We start from the raw sequence: 19,761 nt of genomic DNA, 5'->3' as shown, positions 1-19,761 counted from the left end.
AATTGTCTTCCCTTGTCTAGTTTTCTGTCTTATTCTTTGAGACAGACTTTTTCTTTTTAAATATAAGTATGAACTCTGATGCTATCAACATTTATAGCTTGTAACTTCTCAGATTAATTTCTGGTATCTCTAGCTTCAGTTACTGATTGGTTAGACTGAGAAAAGGAAAACTTAAAGGGGTTGTCTCGCGAAAGCAAGTGGGGTTAAGCACTTCTGTATGGCCATACTAATGCACTTTGTAATATACATCGTGCATTAAATATGAGCCATACAGAAGTTATTCACTTACCTGCTCCGTTGCTGGTGTCCCCGTTGCCATGGCTCCGTCTAACTTCGGTGTCTTCTTGCTTTTTTAGACGCACTTGCGCAGATCTATCTTCTCCGCTCGGCTCGGCATCACCGGCATTTTGGCTCCGCCCCTTGTACGCGTCATCGCGAAGCTCCGCCCCCATCACATGTGCCGATTCCAGCCTCTGATTGGCTTGGATAACGTCAAAACGTCAATTTTTCAGGATAGATCTCACTAGTGAAACACATGCCAATATTATTGTTTTTAAGACCTTGCATGAATGCCTCAAAAGATTCTATAGTGCCATCCCAAAGGAGAAATACGTCCTCAATAAAGCATCCCCAATAAACGATGTGTCGTATCCACTTCGCATTATCCCCAAAGACCAAAGTGTCCTCCCACCAGACCAGGAACAGGTTGGCATATGGGCACAGGGGCTCCCCATCACAGTCCCCCTGAGCTAGTGGAAAAGCGTGGTACCAAACATGAGCACCTTATTGCAAAGGATAAAATGCAACAATGATCTCCTTGTGCCCGGTGCATTGAGTACCCCTAGTCTGCAAGAAATATTTACTTGCCCCAACCCCCAGACCATGTCGGATACTGCTGTATAATGCCTTGACATCAATGAATGCCAATAATATGTCGTCATCCACCCAGACACCATCACGCTTAATGAGTAAATCAGGAATATCAAATAAGAAGGCAAGGCTTGGACAAAGTCCTAGAGAATCCTATCAACAAGAAGGCTGATGATCTGAGTGAGAAAATTCACCCCTGACGCTATCGGTCTCCCCTTCAAATTGTGGAGACCCTTATGCACTTTGGGTAATACGTAGTGAATGGGCATTTACAGGCGACCGGGCATCAAAAAATCTAATTCTTTCTTATTAATTAAATGTGACTTTTTGGGGTTTTTTTGTTTGTTTTTTTTGGAGAACTTCATAGCAATCTTTGTCCTTTAACAAGTCCTGATACCTGGCTGCATATTATTTTAGAATGAAAAAAGTTGGGTACAGTGTTAAGCCTCCTGCCCACGGACAGAGTGGGATACGTCCGCGGTTTTACGCCGCGGAGATAACAAAAAAAGTTCTAATGGCGATCGCGGAAAAACGCACTTTCTACCACGTTTTTCTGCGGTCTCGATTAATACTATATTAATGGAGACCTCCCATTGCGGTAAAATAGAACATGCTGCGATTTTTGTATTTTTATTTTTTTTGCCTCACCCTCCTTTTACCTAGAGCTGTAAAAGGGCCACAACACTCAAAAAAGGGATTTCTCTAAAGCAAACATACGCATGTTGGAATGTAAATGTACGTACGAGTATACGCACACATAGTGACTTTGCCATAAGTCGTAGCTCAATCTGCGCAGAGGTCGGTATTTCTTTATACGCGTACATGCTAATTATGGAGGGTATTCCTTTTAACATTAACATATGCGTGTTCAAACGTAAATGTGCATACGCTTTACAATTATACTCACATGTAATGATGGAAGTTGGTCAGCGTTTGCACCCTAGGCATGCTGGAGCATGTGTGTTGAATAACCACATGTAATGTCTGGCATTCGTGATTGGCTTATTGGGGCGGTACGTGGAGTTTTTTTGGTGCCATTATAATCTGATAGTTCTTTTGACAGATTAGCATCCATCATCATGATGATCACATCAGTGGGGGAGAGTGGATATTTCTCCTTCCTTATTATAAATATCCCCTGATGACCCCACCAACTACCTATAAGGAAGAAATGTATTGGTGTGGTTTGGGGGTTCTGTAGAGTTACAGCAGGGTTAGCCTTTGTTGAGTGGGGCCTTTCTTATCAGGACGATCACCCCACAGTTAGGAAGGGTCATCATAGGTCCTGCATAGGGTCAGTGTGCTATCAGAACATCACCTTTAATATAGGCAGACTGTATAGAGCTCTGGTGAAACCACATCTGGAATACCGTGTTCAGTTTTGGAGACCACCGTCTATAGGAAGACATTGATAAAAACAAACGCGAACAAAAGTCGGCTAAAAAAATTGGTGGAAGGTCTCAAGACCAAAACTTATCAGGAAAGACTTAAAGAACTTCATTTGTTTAGCCTGGAGGAAAGAATGAGGGGGGGGGGGGGGTTGAATAGAGACCTTTTATATTTGTTACAGGAGGGGAGAGACCTGATGGAAATCCTTATATGTTAACGTTATAAAGAAGGTTCAAGAAGTAAGGGTTCTATGAGGAAACTAAATACTAGAACAAGGGGCACAATCTGAGATTTTACTGAAGGAGTAGTAGATGCTTGGAACAAACTTCCAGCAGACAGGGTTGAAAAGTCAACAATAAGGCCTCATGTCCATGGGCTTTAAATCCGCAGCGGTTCGGATCCGCGCCCCATAGGGATGCATTAGACACCCGCAGGTAGTTAAATACCTGCGAATGTCATTTTTCCCGTCAGGTGCGGATCCGCGTGCGGGAAAAAAAATGGACATGCTCCATTTTAGTGCGGGTCTCCCACGTGGATGGCTCCCGCAGGCTTCCATTGAAGCCTATGGAAGCCGTCCGGATCCGTGGGAGACCCGTACCAGAATTAAATTACCTGCTCTGCGTGATGCAGTTCTTTGCGTCCGGATCTTTTTTCTTAGGCCCGGCGGATGTGCCCGGTGCACATCCGCCAGGCCGAAGAAAGAAGATCTGGCCGCGAAGAAGGGAAAAACTGCATCGCCCAGAGCAGGTGAGTTTATTCTTATTTTTAGGCATCATGTCCGCAGGGCAGGAGGGACCCGCTACGGATTCTACATATAGAATCCATGGCGGGCCTGATTTTCCCCGTGGACATGAAGCCTAAATGAATTCAAGCTGCCTGCGATGAGCATGGTTCTATCTTAAGAGCAAAATAATATAAAAGCAGATTAGACGGACCATGTGCTCTGTTTCTGTCATCAATTTTCTATGTTTCATCGGCAGTAGTTTGCTGCTTAATACTATAATGTGATTTAATCTGAGTATGTGAGTATTCGATCTGTCACAGTATCTTGCTGATGGTTTCCAGCTAGCAATATTTTTTCATACTACGCAAAATGAATGCAGGCTGAAAATGACATGAAACAGCAAAAATGGTAATGAAGATATATTGCACAGAAAATAAATCATGTATACTTTTTGTAAAAAGAAAAAAAAAAGCACTTAGGAGTTGTTTGCATGGAATAACATTTTCACTGTGTGATTGTAATGTTGATATAAGTGATTACAATATCAGAGCAAAAGGATAATTTACTGCAGAAAACTGCCCCCTTGCAGGGAGGCTCTAGTACTCTGTTGTACCGCCTCTAGCTTGGATACAAGATGTCATACAGGTGGGCATGGAGGCTCTAGTACCCTGTTGTACAGCCTGCAGCTCGTATACAAGATGTGATATGGGCGGGCATGGAGGCTCTAGTACCCTGTTGTACTGCCTGCAGCTTGTATACAAGATGTGATATGGGCGGGCATGGAGGCTCTAGTACCCTGTTGTACCGCCTCTAGCTTGGATACAAGATGTGATACAGGAGGGCATGGAGGCTCTAGTACCCTGTTGTACTGCCTGCAGCTCGTATGCAAGATGTGATACGGGTGGGCATGGAGGCTCTAGTACCCTGTTGTACTGCCTGCAGCTTGTATACAAGATGTGATACGGGTGGGCATGGAGGCTCTAGTACCCTGTTGTACTGCCTGCAGCTTGTATACAAGATGTGATATGAGCAGGCATGGAGGCTCTAGTACCCTGTTGTACCACCTCTAGCTTGGATACAAGATATGATACAAGTAGGGAGGGAGGCTCTAGTACCTTGTTATACTGCCTGCAGCTTTGATACAAGATGTGATACAGGTGGACGTGGGGGCATTCAGGTTCCGTATGGTATCCTGCGGCATATCAGTCCACATTTGCTGCAACTAAGTCAGTGGATTGTGCAAACACGTAGGCTGTTGAAGGGAGCATACCAGATGGTCCCATAAATATTCTATTGGCAATAAATCTAGAGACTGTCACATTTCTGTGGTCCACTCAATGTTGTATAGATATTCCTGTGACCCCCCTTGTGTGCGGCCGAGCATTACCCTGCTGGAAAATGCCTCCTGGTAGGCCTGCCGTGAGAAGAACACACGTGGCTGCAGGATGTCCTGAACATATCGCTGAGCCGTCATTGTCCCTTGTACCACTACTAGGGGTAAGCGATTTGTTGTATCTGATGGTCTGGGGGACCATCACATACACCAGCAGTAGGGGCAATGTGCCTAGGTCTCCAGACACTAATACGGCCATCATCTGTGTCAAACTAAACTAAACATGGATTAGTCATCGAAGATAACCCGGTTCTACTCCATAACAATCCAGTTTCATTGCTCACGGCACCATTGAAAATGGATGCGACCGTGGTTGTCAAAAGCAGTACACGTAATGCACCCCATGAGACCAAATGTCCTTCAGGCAAACATCTGGAAAGGGTTCCAAGTGACACGGGCCTGTAACAATGGTGCCACCTGTCTCTGTATGGCAGACAACTCCTTCTAGGTTGGTTTTATTTTTATTTTTTTTACAAAGAGTGTATTTTCCAACTCCATGGTCAATGGTAGTGAAGGGGTGATCAATTGCTTCTAGTAACTTTTGAGAAAAAAAGAGTAAGAATTCATATATGAATATAGGAAGTATGGTAATCTGTTTTATAGACCCATCATGGCCTTCAATGAAGAAGGAAATTTTGTGTAGTCCTAACTACTAGGCCTTCATAACCTTATGTGGATTATATCAGCCACGTTCTATAAGGAAACAAGTTACAACATCATTTTGTCAGAATTTGTCATGTTAAATGACATGGGGCACGTGAGTGGGTAATCACAGCTTTGTGCCATATTTGCCGCCCCATTACGATATGTCTCTTCGATAACCGTTTAAGGCTATTAAGTTGGATCTTCACGTCTGGTTAACCTGTACAATATAAGCTCTTGATATGTATGTATTTAGGATGCCTCTGATGGATGCAGTGTAAACCGTGTTGTACCCAGTAAAATTTATTCTGGGGGCCCCACTGTGCAGCTACATGCAAAAATATTACCTAATATGATTCTTATTCACAAATTGCTCACTGTTGCATTCTCCATACACTTCTATAGTGATTGCATTCACATATCGCCCTGTTTCCACTGAAGTATATGGAGATTGCAGCGGGGGCATTTGGTAGACTACACTTTACCCAATTATTGTACAAGTAAAGTTGGAGGCCGGGATCCCATCAGGGATTCACCTGTTCCTTGTGAGCTAGTCTAAGCCTGAATGTGAACCTAACCTAAACCATTTATACCTAAAACCAAACCCTTCAGGTATTGAGTTATGTAAGTTTTTGTAATTGGTTGCATTTGCCCCTTTTACAGCAGCATTATAATACTTTGAGTGCTCATAAAGACAAAACCATCTCATGACGTTAGTACAAAGTACACTTTACAGTAAAGCTAAAGATGATTTGGAGTCGGCCTCACTATTTAAACATTCTGTATACATTTTGCAGGTCTCCGTCCCACTATAAGCTGAAGCACCATGTGCGGGTGAGTGAGATGTGGACAGCGTCTTGCATGGAGGAGGTCTGTGAGGGCAGCACTTACCCTGAGAGGTCATTTGTCGTCGGCTGGCCAATCACCAACTGTGTCGCCACTTTCAGGTGTGTAAATTCATATTTGTATATTTGTTAATGAAGCGGTTCTCTGGGTGTTGTGGGGCACAGAAACAAGGTGGTCTAATATATATAAATTTTCAAGTGTTTTTTCCCTTTTTTTTTTTGTTTATTTTTAATAATTTTTTATGTCTCTAATTCCTTCGTTTATCGTTCAGTTTATGTAGACTTAAAAACCTGCTGCTGATCGGCCTGTGTAAACAGGAAGTCATTGATCTATAAAGACTTCTTGTTTACTGCAAATGGAGGCGGGCAGCCAGATGAGATCTCCGAAGCGCTCCACCTCTATTCAGCCCAGGAGCAATGATCGTTGAAATGACTGTCGGACACTTAAAGGGAATCTGTCATCACCTTTGAGCCCTGTAAATTGTATTTATGGGGCTCAAAGGTTAAGGAACGGGGAGTCCGGTGAGCTATTTTTCATACTCACTGGGTGCCCTGTTCCAGCGCTCTGTCCCTGAGAAGTCATTGCGCGCACACAGCTTGACTTCTTTTCAGATGGCTCTGTCATCACACTTTCTGATAGAGATGGATGGGAGTGAAACACCGCTCCCCATTCCTTCACCTTTCTGACCCTTAACCAGGGGTGCTCCAAGCCTTTGTGCCACCTAAAGTGAAGTATGAAATAGCTCCCAACTGTGCAGCAAAACCCCACTCTTATTACAGACATTTTTGAAGTAAGAGTAATAGTGCCCCCAGTAACAATAATGATCCCATTAGTGGTCCAAGCAGTAATAGTGACCCCCGAGTTTTTGCTCCAATAGTTATAGTGACCCCGAGTGGTTGCTCCAATAGTTATAGTGACCCACTTGATAGCATCAGTATTAATAATTACCACCATTAGTGGCCTCAATAATAATAGTGACCCCCATAGTCTCCTCTCCAGTGGACTTCCAGCTGGTCAGCAACCTTACAAGCTTTGAATTCCCTCTATTTGCAGCTCTTGTCCAGTGTCGGCCGCTGTTTGTAATCGGTCTGTAACCTCTGACCTGAGGCACCAGTCTCAAGTTGCCTCGTGGTAACTTATAGGGCTCACAGGAGATGGCCGATTCCCTTTAAAGCGCTCAACAATTTGCCTGTGTAAAAGTGCCCTAAGCTTCCAAGTTCCTCAGGAATGTGTTATACAATATACAGATATAATACTGGATCCGTTCTTCTCTCCACTAAATATGTGACTGTTTAATTGACTGTTAATAATTTGGTATCTGAAGACTCTATTTGTATAAGTGTTACAGACCTACGTGTGTGAAGACTCTTCTCACAAAGAATAATTTGGCTGAAGCTCCATTTTTGAGTTGTGCGGTGTGAGTGGTAATGAGAACTCGTTAAGTGAGTCACACAGGCGCCTGTAATTAACCCTTGCAGCAATTTTTATTTTTTTGTTAGTGTTCTAAACATATGCAATGTTTATTACTACAGTTATGATTGTATGGCATATAGATGGCTTATTATAGTGATCAATGTATTGTCTGTGTATTACCATCTACACAAGCTCCCATAACGATTTGAAGGGTTTATACTCCATGAAATCTGAGCATTGTTAATCTGGGTCTATTTTCATTCTGTTAATAGTTTAAAGAGCAATCACACCCAAGCCTTGAATTTACTTCCCAAGTAATGGCCTAAGTGGCTATAAAAGAGGGCACCATTTAATGGTACTCGCAGAGGGCTGCCACCGCAGCCTGGTAGCAAGACTTGTCCAACCTACAAATATGAAACTTTGAAGCTTCACCAATTAACATAAAAAATGTCAGCTCATAGATGCTTAAAGGGTTTTTTTTATTCTGAGGAAAGGTCATCCATATCCCCATCTAAGTCATGAATATCCAATCAGTGGGGGTCTGCCACCTGAGACCCCGGTCAATCTACTGTTCAAAGAGGCTGTAGCACACGTGTGAGTGCCACATCTCTTCTCAGGCCAGTGACTTCCACTTTATTTGTAAAGTAGCCATTCAAGAGTTCAGTTCGATTCAACTGGGATTACGTTGCTATACCAGGTACCTACACTATATAATGTATGGCATTGTGCCTGGTTTGCAGTGAAGGTATGATGTTTGGGGCTTGGCAGCAGCTCCTCTGGTGGTAATCAGAAGATCCTCTGGGGTTGGCGACATGTAATCCTAGATATGTAATATAGGTCCCATACTATGGTTTACACTAACAATATGGCCTAGTGAAACTGATAACCACACCTAGCTTCAATGTCAGTGATGGCATGGTGTCGTCAGCACTAGTGCTAGGAGCAGGGGCGTAACTAAAGGCTCAGGGGCCCTGATGCAAAAGGTGAGCTGGGGCCCCCCTCCATCTGTACACATACCTAAACCATGCTGCACAGAGGCATAACTTGAAGCTTTTGGGCCCCAATGCAAAGCCTGTAACAGGGCCCCCAACTATAATGCTTTATTCATAGTACTGGGTTCCCTATATGGAGAAGAGAGGCCTTATGGGCCCCTAAGGCTCCTGGGCCCGGGTGCAACCGCATCCCCTGCACCCTCTATAGTTAAGCGCCTGGCTAGGAGGCTATCCCTTTGGTATGGGAAATACATATATGTATTACTTATTTACTTGGTATTACTCATTGCTCCCCCAGACCTGGAAAGGCTACACTGATGTCCCCTCACAGGAAAAACTGAAAATACTGGTGCTATTAGGTAGTGTAAGAAATCCACCATAGGACTGTTTTTGTATCTACTGGATTATCAGGATTTCTAGATCAACAGTTGCTAGATTAGTGGCAATTTATTGTATGGAATGAAACACATGAGACAAATATTAACATTTAGTTCACAATTATTATCTTAATCTGAAATCGTGAATGGAATTGAGCTGCAATAACAAACACGGCCTCTAGAACACAGTGGTGCTATTTCTAGAAAAAAAGCAGCCATCTTGTAGTCTTGCCGAAGGATTCTTTCAGAAGTAGTTAGAAGTGTGGCATCAGGTCTGGAAAACTTAAAATAAGTAACATCAGGCACAAATTCTGAAAATGTATCCAGAGCTCATTAATATGATTTTGCTTAAAATCATGCATTTCCCTTTGTTGGACATAGTTAAAGGGGATGCCCAAGAATGCCACAAAATGGCTGTCGTATAGGAAATCCCCCAATTTAAAAAAAAAAAAACAAAAGCAACTTTGGTCGTTATAACAAAGGAGACCAAGACTCCCAACCTGGGGAATCGTAACAATATATATGCCTATTGTCCATGCGAGTCGTCCTGCCCTTCATTCTAGGTCGGGTCTCCACAGGCTGCATGGCCAGCGGCCATTTTGTGGTATTCCTGGCAGAAAAATAAAATTTAAAAAATCATGAAGTCACAATTGAGTTAGATATGGATTCTCCCAGGGCAGCCAAAAGAATACTAAAACACTGGAATGTAATTAGGAAAGTTTTTATATCACCCCAACTACAGGGAGTAATTGCCAGTATAACATTAAACAACGGAATTGCTATGTAAGTAACTGCCAAATGCACTGGATAATAGGTGACCAAATGCTGCTGTGTTTTACAAATTCGCATCACTTTTTCGCATTTTTTTTTTTAATTAGTTCCATAAATGTAAGATATTTTCTAATCTTAAATGAATATTGTACATGCGAAAAACTCTTTGCTTCCCTGTAGTAAAAGTAAAATAAACCCACATATGGTTTGTCGATCATGGCTTTATGACTGGGTGAAAGTTCATCCAAAGTGCTGCATGTGATGAAAGTCCAAAATGTGGTCGATAATGAGGATAAAGTATCCAGGAATCTTAGTAAACATGGGATTCGGAGGGTGGAATAAAATCTTACAACCTCAATTGGAGTAAGAGAAGTCACTTTCTATTATTACTTGGTGCGGGTTCAGATGGCATTAGAGCATTCTAACACAATATATCAAATAATAAAAAGTAAAAATCAATTAATACAAAACCAGGATCCTCTCATGAGGCCTGTCCTATGTTCTGTCTGTATCAGACTAAGGCCTCATGCCGACAGCCGGGTTGGATTCTGCCTGCGAAATATTGCAGCGGAATTAGACCTGGCGCCCCCCCCCCCCCCAAAGACCCTATACTCACCTGTTCATATCTGCAACAAGTGTCTCGCCCCGGGTGACACGGATTCGTGCAATAGTTCCACTGTGCCCACTGCGCGGAATATCGCAGAACGGACTGCTTCCATTGACTGCAATGGAAGCCGTCTGTGCCAATTCCCCCCAAACCAGCCCCCCCCCCCCCCGCACAAAATAGAACATACTGCAATTCTTCCCCGCAAGCGGAAAATCGCAGTTAATTTCCACTGATGGGCAGGGCAGAAACTTTTAACACAGCATGTAAATGGGCAGTCATTGCTGCGGAATTCGCGGCGGGCGTCTAGCCATAAATTCTGCAGCAATAATCTGTCCATGGGCATTAGCCCTTAAAGAGGTTAGAAAAACATAGCTGCTTTTTTGTTGAAACCGCACAAGATAATGAAGCAAAGTTGCAATACTACACACAAACCATGGACCGGGGTGGCGCTGTTTTTAAAAGAAAGTAGTCACGTTTTTCCAGTTCTGTACAGTGCCTTAGAGTGCATTCACACAAGTGTGAGCAAGTCACGCCTGGCATGCCTGGGTTCTATTCTTGTTAGTGACTTGCATGAAAACATGACGTGCTGCGATTTAAAAAAAAAATTTTTCCCCATCTTGCAGCATTGCATCCATGTAAATACATTATTTACAAATAATGGGTTATATTTTCGCACGGATTTTGTGTGTCGCGCAGTTCACAAAAGTCGCCTGATTTTTCTTGCCCATGTCAATGCACCCTTAAAGGACAAAGTTCAGAATTCAGTTGAATCATAACTGTAATACCCTCAATGGCCTCAGGGGTTTAAAAAAAAGACTGTCACTTCATGGCATTAAAAATGATAGTTACTACTCGTAGTTTACTTTAGGTTTCAGATGACGCCATGTAAAAAGCGGGGTGGGTGTGTGTGTGTTGGGGGGGGGTTGGGTAAGGGTGACTTTACAGGGATAACTACCCTCCAAATCACTGGATAGAGCGAATGTAAACATGACCTATAAGCACGGCCACAAACAGGGTAACGTGTGATACTTCGCTCACTAGTCCTTTCATTTCGGCTCACCTAATAGTCACTGGTTGATCAAAAGCCATTCAAATACAAACAACTGACTTTATATCAGATGACTTGTGACATATTTGCATGGAGATCCCCTCTATGAACAATAACTCAGCAAACAACTAATGAACAATCATCGCTCTATGTAAACGGAAACAGATGACTACCTTCTTGCACTTCAGTGACTTTTTTAGTCTGACTATCTGATCGATAGTTGCTCAGTTTAAAAAGGCAGCAATGGAGATCTATAGCATTTAGAATTTAACCCCTTAGTCACTGCTGATACGCTTTTTGACGGCCTGTATCGGCGGTCTATGTGTGAGGAGAGATTGCTCAGCGATCTCCCTTCAAATAACGCAGGCGCCGGCTGTTTCTTACAGCTGACACCCGGCGGCAACAGCTGTGATGAGCTGCGCGGCTGATCGGAACTGTTAACCCTTTAAGTGGCGCCGTCAATTCTGACAGGGGCATTTAAATTAAATCGCAGGGAGCCATCCGGGTGTCATGGCAGCTGGGGGCCTTCTGAAAGGCCCCAGGCCTGTCATAGCAGTATGCCTATCAAGCCATCCCCGTGGGGTGGCATGATAGACTGTCTTCCCGATAGCAGTATGACGTCATGCTGTAGCATGACGTCATACTGCAGGAGCACTCAAAGCAGTGCAAATTGTTGTCTCCTAGGGGGACTACAAAAAAAAGGCAGCAATGGAGATCTATAGCATTTAGAATTAAAAAAAAAAGTTAGATCTAATGTTTTAATTATTAAAAAAAAATAAGTTTTTTTTTTTTTTTTTTTCTAAACCCTTTTGCCATTTTTATAATAAGAGTGTAAATAATAAAACAAAAATACATATTTGGTATCACTGCGTCCATAAAAGTCCGTTCTATCAAAGTAATGTATTATTTACACCACATGATGAATGACAGAAAAAAAACAACTCCAGAAATGCGCTTTTTTTTTGGTCTCCCTGTCTCCAAGAAAAAATGCAATAAAAAGCGATCAAAAGGTTGACTATATTCCAAAATGGTACTACTGAAAACTACAGGATGTCCCTCAGAAAATGTAAAAAAAATGAAATGTGTTTGAAAAAAATACTAGTACAGCAAAAAAAACATGACCTATAGAATAAAGCTATAATGTCATTTTTCTTGCAGTTTGTGTGCTGTAGAAACAAGATGCATCGCAAAATGGCAGAATTTCCTTTTTTCCCCAGTTCTCTAAACTAAGAATTAAAAATTATTTTTTTTCAGTACATTTTATGGTACATTAAATGGTACCATTTGGAAAATACAACTCGTCCTGCAAAAAAAAGCCCTCCTACAGCAACGTCGATGGATAAATAAAGGAGTTTTTAAAAGGGGGGAGGAAAAACGAAAAAAGCTTTGTCAGTAAGGGGTTAAGGTACAAAAAAAGGTATTTACGGGTATACAAGGACACGTTCTCTCATTTTGCAAAACTTGGACCGTTATTACAAGTTCCGTGGATTCTGGCCATCCCACTCCGAGCAGTTTGTAGCAGCTACTTATGAGATATTTTCATCTGTAACAAAGAACCTCATGGTCTCTTTCTAGCACATCTACTGCATCCGGGTGTTGACTTCTTAAGCTCCAAATATTGATCCAGGAGCGGAGCTTCAGGCATGCAACCAAATCCTGCTTCCAAGACAAAAGTTTATCCAGTTAAATTTCCAAAGGGTCTTATCTCTTGCACATGTTCACATTTTACGGCCCTTAAAGAGGTTGATTCAAGAAGACAAGCCATGTCCATATGCCCTTGCCCTCCTGGGGGAAAAATGCTTAAGTGTTCACAGCTTCGAGTGGCAAAATCGACTGTGTGCCAAGAGCCACAGTAGCTCCTATCTGGAAGGGGTTATCTGTGATGAGACATCTCCTTTAATTATTACCTTTAAGGCACTATACCTGAAAGCGACCCTATAATTTCAGGGTAAAATTCTGTCCTGGGATCAAAGACAAGGGGGTATATTACCTACAGTGCTAGTCACTGTTCCTTCAATTCGGGTTCTGTTTTTGGCTATTGAAGATGGCCACCACAATTTTTTTTAAATTACCTATTGCACACTGTTCTCTAGCCAGTGCTGATCACATGAACACTACCAATGCACTGTGGGCATTGGGTAGCCTGAAAATTGTGGTGACCATCTTAGATGGCCAATAACAGAACCTGGAGTCAGCAGATCGGAGGATCGGCAGGGAAGAGTTCAGGTAAGCTTATCCCCACCACCATACCCCCATCCTCCCTGGTCTCAAAACAGAATTTCGCCCTGAAACTGGAGGGTCACCTTAACAGTGAGTCCCACCGCAGGAATCACATTAGTGTTTGGAACAAATTATCTATTTGGCTATGTATCTGAATGGAGGAAAAGTTCCACCTATTCTGGTTGTTTATCGGTATCCACACAGAAAGCTAGAGAAGAGAGATTAACCATAACCACTCGGCCACGGACAATTATGGTATCAGCTACTCTACAGTGAGTTAATCTTTGCTACTGCCGCTCCATAATTAGTCTTAGCTACTTGGCTCTTGGTGCCACCAGTCCAGTAGTTTCTAAACTAGTTATTTTTGGTTGTACATATCCGTAGTTGTAAGTGTGTGTCTTCAGTAGCTACATGCTTATGGAACCCTATGGAAAGTTGTCTAAAGAACAATGTCATTTACTGTAGAGTATGCAATTTTTGCAGAGTATAGGAAGCAATGCCATACAATACTGAACTACTGCTGATCTAATAACACAGATAGATAGAAAAGTGATAGTGATTTAAATTCATATTCATGGCTGACAAAACCTTGGTTGCCAAGTAGCGATGCACTAACTTTTGAGAAGTTTGGTTAAGCTAGTTCGCCAAACTTTTGCAAAAAGCTTGATTTGGTCCAAATTATTTTGAATCAAACCGGAAGTTCACCAAATCCCCTAACACTGGTGTCTAACACTGTTTTAGATGCCATAAAAGCCCTATAGCAGTGTTCCCCAACTCCAGTCCTTGAGGACCGCCAACAGGTCGTTTTCAGGATTTCCTTAGTATTGCACAGGTGATGTAATTATTATCAGTGCCTCAGACCATGCCACAGGTGTTCTTACCATAGGATATCCTGAAAACATGACCTGTTGGTGGTCCCTGAGGACTGGAGTTGGGGAACACTGTCCTATAGAACACTGCTTCATGAGTAATCTATTACATTCTCCTGCTGATATTTTCAATGATAACTGCACAGTCTACAATTAAAATTTGGATGTGAATTTGCTATAGCTGGGGGTGGACCCTCAGAATCCTTTCCTCTGGGGGGATGCCATGGTACCCCAGTAGAATAATACAGATATAACAGGGCTTATTTACTATTGAAAATTAGACAGTTCTCAAATTGCACCACAACACTGTCAGTAAATGTGGTGTAAAGCATGTTGTTTTAGACACCTTTTTTCTTTCTACCGTATCCAACCAAAGGATGTTCCTTCACTAAAAAAAAAAAAGACCATGGCCTAAATTGCACCAAAAATCACACAATTGCAGTGAATTGTACGATAATTTTGGCACAGTTGTAGGAGTTGATTAGGACAACTAATAGGTGGTCTAAACTTAGACTAGACAGTCTTAAAACTTGACCGCTTTTTCATTCAGCAGAGTTACTGTAATAAATCTGGCGCACTCTAAGACGGTCTAGTCTGTTTGTACTGTCTAACTTTTATACAGTATTATTAAATAAACCCCAACAGGTCAATTTTTCCAATTATTTTATGTGTGGCGGAAATTATGATACTGTAACCCCTCACTGACACTAGTAAAGTTTTGGGATTTTGCAGCCTAGAACTAATGCAAGAACCTGACCATATCTGTAAATTATAAAGGCATAAAGCTGGAATCGCATATATAGTTTTTATGCCAGATTTTCATGTTTGTCGAGCCAAAGCCTGAAGTGAATTCGAAAAGATATAGGAAATATAGAGGAAGGACGACTTCTTGCTGGATCCACTTCTGGTTTTGGCTTTAAAAAAAGTACATCAAAAACTGCTATAAAAACTGCATGTGTGATTTCAGCCTACCGCTGCCATATAAACAGTACATAGTAGTATTCTCTGATGAGTTAACATGCACTGCACTCGTATATAAAAAAACAATTAACTGCACCGTGCTACAACTCGACTTAATACCAAGAGAGCAATTTCAGGAAATGATTGACTGCCAAGAACACCTGCTAAGGAACATATGTGACAAAATCCAAATGTTTATCAAGAGTCCGTTCTTGGAGCTGGAAAACTGGCAGGAGAAGGTTGTTTCCTTAAATAACACAGTAAAGAGCACTGATCTCCTTCCAGTTAGTGTGGTGTAGAGATCTACAGCCTGCTGCTTTTGCTGGGCCATCCTGCTAGACCCTTTGGATGGGGATAAGTGAAAACTATATTATGCCATTATATATGCATACCGAGAGGTTATCAAATTTCTCACACCCTTCCTTATCTAATATACACTAAGGAGTTTGTATCCTCCTCCGCTCAAGACCCCAATCCATAATCCAGAGCAGAGAGCTGTCCATGTTCATTAGAACGTCTGGTAGGAAGTATGGGCACTCCATTAGAGACACCGGCCCTTTTATGATTGAAGGTTCCCTGTATGGAAATTAGATACATGACCAGCATCAAATCACATGGCAAGTTTTTCGTGGATCATTTTGTATGAATCCATATTAGAATGGAAAAATCCAGCGATCCAATCGACTTCCAATGAGGCCTGGTCATCGGAGCTAGACTAGTTGGGGCCAAGATTTCATACATTGTCAACCTTGTGGGGTTTTCTCATGCAGAGTTGTGGAGGGTGTACCGAAAATGTTTTGATCGAGGAAAAACATCCAGCGAAAGCGGACCCTGTGGATGGAAACGACTCGTCAATGAAAGGGGTCAGAGGAGGATGTTAAGAATTGTTTTGATGGTCCAATGTGTAACTAGATGGGTTTCTCTGAAGGGCCACTTTTATTAGTTAATGGTCAGTTGCATCTCCCTCAAGCAATAAAGGTTGGTGTTTAAGTGATACCTGTCATCTGCTGGTTGCTAGGCCAGTTTTAGTCCTAAGAGGGTTTTTTCTCATAAATCAACCACTTTGAGTATTAGGAAAGGTTCCTTGGCTGTCAGAACTATAGTCACAGGACCCCATCAAAAAAATCTGTGTCTTTCTCTCCATATTAAAAAGTTTCTGCCCCGGTCTAATTTGAGATACAGTAGATGTCAGTCTACTAGCAGACTACAAGATTTGGCTCAGTAAGTTGGAAGCTTGTAAGTAATTTGACAAATCAAAACTCTGCTGTGCCGCCCATCTTGTTCCTCCAGGGAATTGTATGAATACATTTTGGAGCAAGTCTATTCCTCCCCATATTTCATTGGTCCACATTGACTAAAACTGGTGTTTTTTACATCGGTGTTAAGAAAGAAAAAAAAATTATTGGAGTGAATTGCAACAAACGTATTAAAAGGCACCTGCTTCTTAATAAATTTGGCATATTTGGAATGGTCTAAGGGAGAAAATGAAGTCTGTCTGGCACGGCAGTCAAAGATGTGTGCCAAAAGTTTGTGACCTTTTCTAAATACTCTAAAACTTGGTAGACCATGCCAACTCCCTTGAGACCACACCCACTTTTAGCTGCCCTTTTCAAAGTTGGTAAGTGCCAAGTAAAGTCACTTATATAAGAGCAAATATGGTGTGGTACAGCTTAAGCTATAGTTTACTGGCAGAAGCTGATGAATAAATGCACATTATTATAATTTTCTGACTTTTTAGTTTCAAATAGTTTTATTAATTTTTCTCAAATTATTACACTATAGAAACTATAGATATACCCCTCACAGGGGGATTTCAAGATGAAAAAGTTTGTTTTCTGACTTTTTAAACTGTCTAAAATGCACCAAAATTATTAAAATTTGGGTCAAAACCCTCCAACCATCTTTTCCCTTAGAATGGAGTAAGAAATGTCAGTCTGGGTGAATGTGGACTCATGTCGTAGTAGAGAAAAGGCCACCGCTGGCATGTCTATATAGTATGCAAGTACTGGTTCTTCTCCTATTGTAAGTTCATCAATTTCTTTCTTCTTTCTTATAGCACTCCAGAGGAGAAAGAAAAATGGCTCCTGCTTTTTGAGAGGTAGGACGATCTGTTATTTTCTGTTTATTGTATTTTCTCATTTTAATTCTTCTATACTATTACATAGGACTATAATAATCTGAACGTGTCAGGCTTCTAAAAACAGCTGCTAATATCACATACAGTATATGTAGGGAGCCGTTTCTGGTGCTCATTGGCATTGGAGACGAGAGGCGATCATGGGCACAAGTATTTTCCAGTCATCCCACTGGAGAATACTACAGTTGGCCTCCAATGGCTGCTAACCGTAAACAGATTACATCAAGCTACCTCTGTTGGAGAAATAAGGTATATGTTTCAATTAAGTTTCCTATAAAGTGATACATTGTGCAAATAAATTACTCTAACTTCGGTAGAGGTATCCATAATATGTTGTATAATTCACATTTGAAGAGAACAAAGATCTACCATTCACCTCTAATGCTTATCGTATCTCCAGGGAAGCAAAAGATTAGAGTCAATTGGCCAACAGTTGCAAAAAATTAAATCGGATGGTAAAATCAAGGACCATCAGTAAGGGAAGAAAAAATTATTTTTGTCCTCATGCCAACTCTTTCTGTTCATGTGCTCTGGGGGCTCAGGCTTGTCATAGAGGCTCTTGGCCTCATTCCTCATAGCACCCAATGAGAATCTATTTTTTCTAGCACTACAAAGAAACTGAAACCTGAGATCCAGTGTCCTCCTAATAATACTGAACACTGGGGCAGGAAGTGTTGTCCTAGAGACATTAAAGGCATTGTATCAAAATCTAGAGTTATCCCCTATTCATAGGATAGGGTGTAAGTTTGAGGATCCCAAGATAAAGGGTTCCAACGGTCCTCATATGAATGGAGTGGAGGACATGTATGCATGTCACCATTTCATTCATTTTAATACCTGTGGTTAGCACTTTGTGACTCTGTCATTGAAATGAATGGAGTGGCAGCGCGCATGCGTGTCTTTTGGCTCTATTCATGGAGGGACCATCGGGATGCCCGTTCTCTGTACAGGTGATTTTCAGCGGGCGTACCCCTACCGATCATATACTTATCCCCTATTTTGTGGATAAGGGTATAACTTTAAATTTTGGTACAACACTTTTAAAGGGTAACTTAACATTTATGTTTTGGGGTTTTTGTTTTAACTTTTGACATGTCAGAACTTTTGATTGGTGGAGGTCCAGGTGCTGAGATCCACCATGAGCTCTACAATAAGCAGGCAGAAAAGCCCAACTGAGCACTGTGCCTGTTCAGCGGTCATTGCAAGTGGAGTACAGGCTCCGTAGACTTTCTATGTAGCCCATAAACTGCTCCAATCAGTAATGGAAACAGCTGAACAGGCACAATGCTCAGATGAACGCTTCTGCTTGTTTGTTTTAGCAATCAGTGGGGGTGTCGGCACCTGGACCCCCACCAATCAAAACTTCTGACATGTCACTGTTACATATCAAGTTTTGAAAAGTTTAGTTCTACTTTAATTTCCACCACTCTGAAGTCTTAATAAAAATTGGATTTCAGTCTCATTCTTGACATATTTTTCCTCTCAAATCACTACCTTTTAGTTTTCATGAGAAATCATTTTTTTTTTTTTTTTGCACTGGGAATTGAAGGTTCAATTATGTGACCTTCTTTATGGCTCCACCCATGTTTTAAAGGGAATGTATCATAAAAAGTATATAATTTTTTTTTCTTTACTAAATCAAATTATGAAAAACTTTGAATGTTTTTCTAATTTTGCTTTTGTTGTGATTAATTTTTTTTATTGTATTGTCTGTACATGACTATGGAGGCAGCCATATTGCTTGAATTGCAGTTAACAGCATTTAGAGAGATGCTTTACAGCAGAACTCCTGGGCGATTTGTACAATGGATGGGAGCTGACTCATTGACTTGAATTGCAGAGTGTTCTGGTAGACCCTGTATTATCTATATAGAGGGATTCCCTTCTATTGTAATCCTGCCTGTAATGATAATAAGATGACTGCTGAAGAATTTTCTCTACACAACAGGAAGTGTCCGACTATTATTAGGTTTAGGGGGTCAGTGTGAAAACTGCCGGATTTCAGGATTTTTAGGAAATGCTGATCATGACCTAGAAAATAATAATTCTTAGAAAATCTTTAATGATGAAACATATGTAAAATAGGTTATTTTCTGGTAGCACATTCCCTCCAAGTCCCCAACCTGGCAGCATTTATGTTCTATCCTTTAAGTAGACAAATAGCGATGTATTTGGTGTTGTAGCTTATAACAATAACCATTCGGTTCCTCTGTGCTCGGGATAAATCATAGCTGAAGAACAAATGCTTCATGTCAGGCAGATGATGGATGGTTTTATTGTGATGTGGAGATCCTGGTTGGAAAGTCAGCTGGTGTTAGATTCCTGTGGTCTTTTTGGCTACGTTTTCAGTCTGGGGAATTTGTGGTGTTTGGGTTGAAAAACTGAAGTCCACATTTTTATTGTTGTGTCAAAACGAAAAGTATCAGTTACTCCTTTTCCTTACAAATCAAAATTAAAACGGCAAAATAGGCATTTTTAGCCTTTGTCTATTTTTGCAGTATGT

General features: G+C 41.4%; 1 protein-coding gene across 1 annotated transcript in view; it reads left to right on the top strand.

Annotated features, from left to right (window-relative positions):
* Nucleotides 1–19,761, top strand: part of ARHGAP20 (Rho GTPase activating protein 20) — a 127,205-nt gene that overhangs the window by 66,496 nt on the left and 40,948 nt on the right. Inside the window, exons 4-5 of the mRNA XM_066582139.1 lie at nt 5,816–5,965; nt 17,178–17,219. Of these exons, the coding sequence (XP_066438236.1) occupies nt 5,816–5,965; nt 17,178–17,219 (192 nt within the window). The remainder of the gene's footprint in view (nt 1–5,815; nt 5,966–17,177; nt 17,220–19,761) is intronic.

Source organism: Eleutherodactylus coqui, chromosome 1 (genome assembly GCF_035609145.1).
Source record: "Eleutherodactylus coqui strain aEleCoq1 chromosome 1, aEleCoq1.hap1, whole genome shotgun sequence".
NCBI classification, from domain to species: Eukaryota; Metazoa; Chordata; class Amphibia; order Anura; family Eleutherodactylidae; genus Eleutherodactylus; species Eleutherodactylus coqui.
The sequence above is the reverse complement of the archived record's forward strand: the minus strand, read 5'-3'. Positions and strand labels throughout refer to the sequence as shown.